Here is a 9,956-nt window from a genome sequence, read left to right as displayed (position 1 = left end):
CAGAACACATCCTGTATTTTAGTGGGGACAAATGTGCTTTCTGCAACAATCTAAACCCACCAGGAAGTACCAAGTTAACATTTATAATTGTGTTCTCCAGAGGCAGTTACTGCCTGGCAGGCAGAATGCGTCATTTTTGGAGCTTCACTTTTTGGGGAGCAGCGCTACACCTTTATTTTGCTTGATTATTCATATCAGCTTCTTTAGATGGTAGTTCTGATGTGCTGACCTATCTCTACAAGAACTTCCTCTTTCCACTGACTATCTAAGGACAATCAGCTCCTAGCTTGGGTGCTTGGGAATCTCACCAGCTTAGATACTTAGAAAAAATTGACTGATAATTAAGAAGCTTGGATTTTTTTTCTCTATTTGTTTTCCCTGTGCACTTTGAAGTTCTAGGGAAGAGCCCAAACTTTCTTTGAAAATTGAAAAAGTATTCTGCTTGGAGGTACTTCTGGTCTTAAGTTATAGTTTGTGTTTTGTGGGCTGTTTGATGTTCACTATGGAACGTTACTGGAAGTCATTGCATTACTTAGAAGATGACTAAATTATTATTATCTTCACCAGAAGTTGATTGCTAGCTGACATTGACGTTAAGAGGCTGAGCTGATAAACAGGATATCAAAGGGAAGACTGACCTCATTAAAAAAAAAAATGAGGGCAAGGGAATAAAGGTCCTCTTTTGATATAAGCACCTTTAGTGTAATAAAGGAACAATGAAAGAACAATAAAAACCTGTTTAATTGCAAATGTTCAACTTTTTCCTCTAAGTGTTAGCAGCTCTTTAAAAGTGAGCTGTGTTTTAAATTTGAGGAGATTTGAAAACCTCCAGGATAGAAGCAGTTTGTCAAATATTTGTAATTTAAATAAAAAGAGGAGAAAAAGTGCAAACTCTTCCCATATTGTCCAGAATGACTGAAGCCATGTGCCAGAGGTATGCTACCAGTGTAAAAAAAACCACATCATTTTTATTGCCTTGGGGACAGGGATGGAAGGAACATGTGAATGGATGCTAGGAATGAAAAGCTGTGCCTGGAGCCTGATGGGAGTTTAGTTTCTTTTGATACACTCAAAACTGTGTCAGCCCTTTCCATGAATATTTCATTTGTTTTAAAAAGGAAAACGATCATGGCTCTAATACATTACTCTTTTTTTTAAGTGTTTTCAAAATACTTATTTCATTCCTTCCTTACACCCTTCTGCAGTAGCCCACAGAAATACTGTGCTGCATAAAAGGTTAATAAGATTCTGAATAAATCAAGAATTTGATACATTCTTTAGACGTCAGCATGCAATCAATGGGATCATTGACATATATGGGACAACAAATTGTCCGTAAGTCCAATTGGTTTGTCATTCTGAGTGTACTTTGAGATTTCCAAGAAAGGTAGAGCTTAAAAGATCTGTAATTGCTACGTATATAGAAAAAGCCAGAAGGTTGTATGGCTCATGGGATAGGAGGATGGAATACCAACCATTTTCTCTTTAGATCAGTTGCTCAGACTCAATTGTGAAAAATGGTACTTGAGTATCATTGCCATTCAGAGAACAGTGATCTGTGAGGAAGAAATTACTGTGTTTCCTAAATAGTTTTCCACAGCATGCAAAATTCTGCATGCCAACACACCTGTTGGTACCTTACTAACTTGGACAGCTAATGAGAATAATCTAGAGAGGAACAACAAAAGGTACATTTGTTTTGCTGGGCTGCTGAACATCCTCTGCGAAGAAACAGAAGACATCTTGAGTGGTTAATTCCCTTGCTCTTTGAGAAATAGTACTAGTGCCCTAGCACTATCCTCAGGTGGAAAAAACTGCTGGTGCAGATTATCAGTGTTTCAGATTCCTCATTTGTAACATTGCTAATCTGATTCTTTCTGAATGCTAGACAATCTCAGAAGGCAATTTTGGTTTGTACCTTTGTGCAGGAGATATGCATATACAGGGTAGTGTGTATGACCTCTTTTGGGCTCTTCCTTCAACAGTTCATTGTTGGAAAAGTTTTGCAATTCCATTAGGGCAGCAAGGAATGCCAAATCTCAGACAGACTCTCAGATGAAATACTGTATACTTTCTGTTTAAGGTTTCGTTGAGAGCTTGTAGAAGCAACTGAGTTGTCAAGTATCATCTGAGACATGGAACAGTCACGGTGTGAACATCCCTCTTCACAGCCTTGTCTCTTCTCCTTTTCCTCTTTTCCGTACTTTGACATTTGGACTTTCCTCAGGAGCACATCCCTTAGGGTCAGAGGTTGTCACACCGTGATGTCCCTTTCATGGGGCCTGATCTCCTCTACCTCCTCAGATTTCTTCCCCTGCTTCTTTGTCCCTGTGGTCTTTTTGGGTGTTCTGCGATCCTCTCCCATCCACCCTCCCAGTCTCTCCAGTATTCTGCATGGGACGTGGGTTAATCTATGTTTTTTGTAAACAGTGCAGCTTTAACGCGACAAGAAGTTCAGGCCTTTGCTTTAAAGGCAACCGGTCATTTAAACCAGAGCCAGTAGTATTTGATAGTTTAGCAACTCAAAAGCTAGTATTTCATTACAGTATTGTTTTTAAATGCAGTAACAACTGCGTAGCAAGCTGTCGTAAGTTCTCTTACAGTTGTACTGCAGAGGAGGTGAAAATAAAAACAGTGATACAGGAAAAATTTTATAACAATTGTCTTTGGCAGTTAAGTTACCTTTGATGGCTGAACCTTCTCTCACATGACTGCTGTAAGGCAAAAATCAGTGGAGGCCTAAGCATAAGGTGTCACTTTTCAAATCGACCCATCTACCTTTGGAGTCATTCAAAGCCAGAGCTTTGTCCTCAGCTTTGTGTCCCTGTCGTGCTGCAGAAGTAAAAGGTTCCCTGCCTGCTACATCTGCCAGCTTAGCAGGGACTCCTTTCCAAATCTTTAGGTCAGAAGAAGTTGTCAGGTCACTGGAGAAGAAAGCAAGGGTTCACCATAGCCTGGTTACTAACGTAGGAACGCCAGTGATGCAGACAGTTTGGGCAGGGACTGGAGAAAAGAGCCTGTTTCAGTCAGTCATTATAGAATGGTTTGGGTTGGAAGGGACCTTGAAGATCGTCTTGTTCCAACCCCCCTGCCACGGGCAGGGACACCTCCCGCTAGACCAGGTTGCTCAAAGCCCCATCCAGCCTGGCCTTGAACACCTCCAGGGATGGGGCGTCCACAGCTTCTCTGGGCAACCTGTTCCAGTGTCTCACCACCCTCAGAGTTAAGAATTTCTTCCTAATATCTAATCTAAATCTCCCCTCTTTTATTAAAACCATTACTCCTTGTCCTATTGCCACATTCCCTGACAAAGAGTCCCTCCCCATCCTTCCTGTAGGCCCCTTTAGGTACTGGTAGGCCACTATAAGTTCTCCCCGGAGCCTTCTCTTCTACAGGCTGAACAACCCAAGCTCTCTCAGCCTGTCCTCATAGGAGAGGTGCTCCAGCCCTCTCATCATCTTCGTGGCCCTCCGCTGGACCCGTTCTAACGGGCCCATGTACTTCTTGTGCTCAGGACTCCAGAGCTGGATGCAGTACTCCAGGTGGGGTCTCAACAGAGGCTTGTTATTCATTGTGCTTGTTATTTCAGACAGAGTTCTTAAAACCTAAAGTCAGTTAGATTTTGCCATGTTAAAGTCATATACCTAAGCTGTTTTCTTACTCAGCTTTCTAATAAGGGCAGGTCAAAAAGTACAGCGTACAGTACTACATACATTTCCAACTTTTTGAATATTCTACTGTATTTAGCTGGAGTTTTAAATACAGTGTTTAAAAATCCCTCCCTGATATCGTCAGCAATTTCTATAATCACGCAAGACTTCTAGAAATCTTCCCACGTGGAAATTCTTGATCCAGTATCAAGTAAATGGACATATGCCCTTACACACAGGGAACCTGAGCTTTGAATATTTGGTTGAATATTTATCTGTTACGATCTGTATGGTACAGCTAATCTTACATAAGGTCAAAAATTAAATGCAGCTACGAGATCTTTTCTGCACCAGAGCAAGCTGTCTTCCCACTTTGTCAGGGATGCATAACTATGGCATGAGGTTCAACCGTGCCTGTTAATGCTTAAGCAGTTTCATATCTACAAGAAAAGGCAGTTTGCTCGTGGCTTTGAATTCCTGGATTCTCAGAAGAAAAAGTGCCTATGTATTTTCCCAGCATATTGAGCGACCAGAAAAGAAAACAAGATAATTTTCGGACAATTAAGAATTGTTTGAAAAAGGGGACTGTCATACTAATTACCTTTAGCTGTTTAGATGCAATAAAAAGAACATAAAGTCATAAGGATTTCTTAACAGTAAAAGAGCTTATATTATAAGAGAAACTATCAATTACCCCGTTGATTGGCAAAGCTCACCCAGCTGCACAGAGTGAATTTGAAACCTGTGATTCTTTCCAAGGTGAATATAGTGACAAAATCATTAACCATTCTCAGTACACATCTATCTTAATTAAAACCTACCTCCTTGTGATGATGATATAGGCAGCCCAGCTTCTCCAGACACTCACAGCTGGCATCTGCGTCAATCTTGTTGACAAAGGCTCTTCTTGAGAGCATGTGCTGTAATGTTTTTCTCTCCCATGCAGAGCTTTGAAACAAAAGCATTCCTGCGGGCTCTGGCAGCCCTCAGGGTCCGCAGCTCAGCACTGCCCCTTAACCATTCACGTATTTCCTAAGGGGTATAACATAACATGAGCTAACATTAGGCTTTCTTTTTCCTTTTCTGCTGCCTGCTGAACTAGCAATAAGCATTCCAATTGTCAGGTCAACTTACAATATACCTTCATGATTACAAAGCACCTCCACCACAACAAGTTGCAGCTTCACATAGGTTTAGAACAAGACTTTGGGGAGTCACACGAGTTTTTCCATGTGCCACCTGATTTCACTGTTACACTTGATCGTAGAATCATCATAGAATGGTTTGGGTTGGAAGGGACCTTAAAGATCGTCTTATTCCAACCCCCCTGCCCTGGGCAGGGACACCTCCCACTAGACCAGGTTGCTCAAAGCCCCATCCAGCCTGGCCTTGAACACTTCCAGGGATGGGGCATCCACAACTTCTCTGGGCAACCTGTTCCAGTGCTTCACCACCCTCAGAGTTAAGAATTTCTTCCTAATATCTAATCTAAATCTACCCTCTTCCAGTTTAAAACTGTTACCCCTCGTCCTATCACTCCACTCTCTGATAAAGAGTCCCTCCCCATCTCTCCTGTAGGCCCCCTTTAGGTACTGGAAAGGCTGCTATAAGGTCTCCCCGGAGCCTTCCCTTCTCTAGGCTGAACAACCCAAGCTCTCTCAGCCTGTCTTCATAGGGGAGGTGCTCCAGCCCTCTCATCATCTTTGTAGCCCTCCTCTGGACCCTCTCCAACAGGTCCACGTCTTTCCTGTGTTGAGGGCTCCAGAGCTGGGTACAGTACTCCAGGTGGGGTCTCAGGACAGCGGAGGAGAAGGGCAGGATCACCTCCCTCAACCTGCTGGCAATGCTTCTTTTGATGTAGCCCAGGATACAGTTGGCTTTCTGAGCTGCGAGCGCATATTGCTGGCTCATGTTGAGCTTCTCATCCACCAACACCCCCAAGTCCTTCTCAGCAGGGCTGTATGAGCAGCTGACAAATTTAGAAGAATGAAACCAATAGAAAATTGTGGCCATAACACGGCTTTCTCAAGCAGCTGTGTATCAAATGGTGCTTAAGTAGCTAAAGGAAATTTATGTTATTCAACTTATAAAAAACTAGATAGAATCTTATGACTAGTCCCAAACACATGTGAAGTTACTGTAGGTAAATCTTTCTGGAAATGATGTGCCAGAGTTTTTACATTAAACAGCAAAGATACTTGCTTCTTAATTACACAGGTTTCTGCTAGGTGATTTTAGATTAAAGTATGGAAAATGAGCATGTCAGCTACCCCTTTAAAATTTAGTTTAACAAAAAACGGCTAAGAATTTCCTCACATAGATAATTCTTTTAATACCACATGGCGCTCTTCATGAATTGGTAATTCACTTCATATAGTTACAGTTACACAGAAAAATTAGACAGGTTTAAATGGAAATACTCTCTCTAACATCCCTTTATGAAAAAAAGAGTCTGTACATAGATAGTAGTAATTTTTCAGTCTGTAACTTCATTAGTTTAAAAGCAAAAATCCAAACCACAGCTGTTCCCATACACCCAAATTGCTTAAATTGGACCATTTCATTTTAAATATTTTAAAGCCAATTCTGAAGGACACCACCCTTATAGGATCTAAATGCAAAACTCTTAGATTAAGAAAAGTGACTTTTTGAAGTCTGGGTGTGAGGAAACTGATACTGACAATGACATATTAATGTGTCGATGATAAATAAATACAAGAACTTAAAATTCGAACCACCAGCGATCTCATACATCGTTCTCCTTTTTTTTGGAAAGGATATAAAAGATTCAAATGTCAGAACTATAATGTCAGAACTGTTTATAATGTCAAGTGATGCTTGTTGCATACTCTTAGCATATTCCATTGATCAAAACAGAACCTGGGATAATAATTGCAGATGATGAAGCACACCTCATGTGCAAGTGGACATGGATTTGAAGTGGATTTGGAAGAAAAACATTTTCATATCGAAGTCTTAATTGTTTCATTCAACCTGCACTGATCTGTGCACAAATGATTTTGCGTAAAGCTGATGCTTCTAACAGTAAGTAATATTGTGTGTGATGCCTGCAGGGTACTGTCAGCCAAGGAGAACTTATTCTTATGATATAATGTAGTAATTTGATAAAACTTGTTGCAGATGTGAGAGAGAATCCGTCCCAACAGAACCAGAGAGAACTATATTTTTCCCTTTGCAGACAGTTTGTGCAGTTCCATTTCAGCTCATAGAATTAATCTTGTTACTTATAAGGTAAGGTTGAATTGGTTTTAGTGTGGTTTCCTAAGAAAATGAGGCATATGTGATCATGCCATCTGTGAATGCCTTCCCTGCACTCCTAATAGCTACCACCTTCAGAGACAATTGAAACCCAGTTTGAAAGAAGGTTAAGTCTCGAAAAGACAGAATTGCTAAAAGCTTTTGCCCAGGTATCTGGGCAGGGCAAAGATACCTAAATTAGTACTGCCTGTCAGGGAAAGGCAGGAAGAATTCAGCTGTTAAACATTCTGTTTGGCAGAAGCCAGCAGTCCCATCAGCAGGAACCAGTCACAATACCTCTTACCTTTTGTCTCATTCAGCTGTGGCAAAGCGCTCAGTGAAAACGATTTGTTTTGAAAAGGAGGACATACAATTCAAAGGACACAAATCTCTGGGAAAACAGAGTGCTTACAAAATTATTTGGTTTTAGCTATTCTTTGAACTTCTAGTTTTACTCTACAAAGATAACAAAATTTCATTCCAGTGCTTCTATAAAAGGTTAATTTGAAAGCACAATAGCTGAACCCTGCCGAAACCATCAAAACATCACATTATTTCAATTTATAGATGTAACAAAATCAGGAGTGGTAGACAGTTTGTTAAGGTGGATGCACATCTCAGGAATATTAAGCTGAGGTGTTTGCCAGAGAACTTACTCCAATTTTGAGTACTGATTAGAGCAAATGTTAAGTTAATGCAAACCAGGCTTCATTCTTAATTGATCTGGGTAGAATCCAGTCCTACCTAGAAGTTTATGTCCACACTTTAAATAGCAGGTTAAAGAGCCCGTACTTAAAAGAAGAAATTTATTAACTCCATGTCTTCTAGCAAGGTTGCATTTTGCATTATTTTCGGTGTCTTACTGATTACTCTGAACAGTCATAGAGACCAAATAAGTTATTTGTATTGCATCAAATAGTTTTCTATTATATGTGGGAAAGGTTTGTGTTGTGGCTGCCACAGTCATTTGCAAAGGAAAGAATAAAGAAAAGGAGAGCTATGGAGTCAAGAGTGAAAATTGTTACTCCTGGAGGAAACTGCTTGGCATTGACTGGGAAGGCTTTGACAGCATCAAAGCTCTCCAAACATATCAAATATTATCATCCTCGAACTGGTGACACAGATGCCACATCTGTCACTGGATCCTTCAGACGCTGTGTCTCCTTCCAGTCTGTATGACTTTGAGTACGTTGGAAAGGTCAAAACTTTTCGTAATCAATTCCATTAGGTCCTCATCACTTTCCACACCATTGATAAATTCTTCTAAAGTCAGTTCCCCTGAAAGGAAATCAGATACTCCTTAGGAACAGAGGAACCCAGCAATCACTCTCAGCCCAACACAAGGCCATTCATGCCAGATTGAATCCCTCAAGAAGGTTCCCCATTCTCTGTTGATAGGCAAATGCAGGCAGAATATTTTATATTGTTTTCCCAGTTTGCATGAGATCCTAGAACTCACTCCCAGAAAAAACTGTTAAAAGAGGTCAAACACACCTTTCATAGAAGTCAAGACAACTATGAATGCTTAGTATCTATGGTGACAGAAATGTGTGAAAAAGGGCACTAATGAAGCCTTTATCAAGGCTGAATTTAGCTGCATGGACTGATTCTTACTGAGCTAACTGGAATTTATCTTACAGCTGGTTTAAATGGAGATTAGTGGGTGATTTGCTGAGGATTACCGGGGATACTCCCTGTGTTGACTACTAGGATTATTTAGAGCCACGATAAGATGTAGTAAAAAAATTGTTTAAGTGGTTTGATTAGATAAATTCTTCCAAGCAAATGAAATGGTCGTTTAGAGAGTGATTTTTTTGGCTTATGTCAAAGTCATTTAATACTTCGGAAGTTGCATGCCAGCTATAAAATCTCTTTTATTGAGGAGCGGGAATATCGTTTAGCATTATTCCACTTTTCCTGCTCTCTTCCCTGTCAGCAAAGGCAAAGACCAATTGTAGGCATGTGTCTGCTCACATGGTACACAGAAGTCTACACAATACTCTGGTTAAAAGTTATTCCAGTGATACTGCTTTTCTCTGAAAGGGGAAACAGAGCCTAGTTTAACGGGAAGAGCTTGATTCTTTCCTCTGAGAACGGTTTAAAGTTTCTGTTAAAATCACAACAGTGAATGATTTCTCACTGAAATAAATGACAAGAGGCCAGGCAAAGAGGAAGATAGCTGGATGAATTAGAGCTCTGGGGTGCAGGGGAGCAGCAATTCAAGTCTCATGCACTTCTGGTGAATGCTTAGCTAGGTGACTTTTGGCTATTTTCGGATTTAAGTACTCCCCGGAGGTTTTTTTGTGTTTTGTTTTTTGTTTGTGGCAACCTTGGAAACTTCATCTGATGTGAAAAAGGAAAATGATCAGCATTTGAAAAACGTGAAACCCACTTTCTGGCCCATAGGCAGTAAAGGCTGCTTCCTCATATGTGTCATATATGTCCTCACTGCACTGGTGAGCAGGCTCATATACACGCTATTAAAAGTGGAAAGACGTCATTTGACACAAGTCTTAGGCCTCAGTGAGAGGGTCTGGTGCGTGGTGCCCTGAGGATGTTCACACCTCCTCTTTCAAGGAGGTGATAGTCATCCCAAGAGCAGAGACCGAACAAGGCATCTCTGTACACTTGTCTGCGTCCTACTGCTTTGCCCCTGATCCGCGCGCTTCCTCTGATGTCTCCTCCTATCCCAGACACTTCCCGTATCCTTCCCTCTGTATTGCCTTTGACTGAGGTCTTCAGTTGCGTGGGATTCCTGGACTCGTCAGATGGACATGCTGCATCATTTTCCTGCTTATGCAGGTCAACTGGTCTTGAATTCCCTCCTCCTGATCCCAGCTTATATTTCAAAGTACCAATACCAGCATGTAAGCATACAAAACCCACTGCAGTTACCAGTGAGGTGTGATTATGCTGGCATGCCAGACTCACTGTGATGGGTCTCAGATTTCCTTGAGCTAATGAAAATAAATTGCAAAGCCATCAGGAGATTTGTTTTAAGAATTGTTCCCTACAGCCGTGGGATTATTTCTTGCATTTTAATGTGAG

At 41.0% G+C, this 9,956-nt stretch overlaps 1 protein-coding gene across 1 annotated transcript in view; it reads right to left on the bottom strand.

Annotated features, from left to right (window-relative positions):
- Positions 1-8,055: 8,055 nt before the first annotated feature.
- The window catches only part of GUCA1C (guanylate cyclase activator 1C), a 35,576-nt gene continuing 33,675 nt past the window's right edge, over positions 8,056-9,956 (bottom strand). The window contains exon 4 of the mRNA XM_054218526.1: positions 8,056-8,186. Within this exon, the coding sequence (XP_054074501.1) occupies positions 8,056-8,186 (131 nt within the window). The remainder of the gene's footprint in view (positions 8,187-9,956) is intronic.

This window comes from Rissa tridactyla, chromosome 1 (genome assembly GCF_028500815.1).
Source record: "Rissa tridactyla isolate bRisTri1 chromosome 1, bRisTri1.patW.cur.20221130, whole genome shotgun sequence".
Taxonomy (NCBI): domain Eukaryota; kingdom Metazoa; phylum Chordata; class Aves; order Charadriiformes; family Laridae; genus Rissa; species Rissa tridactyla.
The sequence above is the reverse complement of the archived record's forward strand: the minus strand, read 5'-3'. Positions and strand labels throughout refer to the sequence as shown.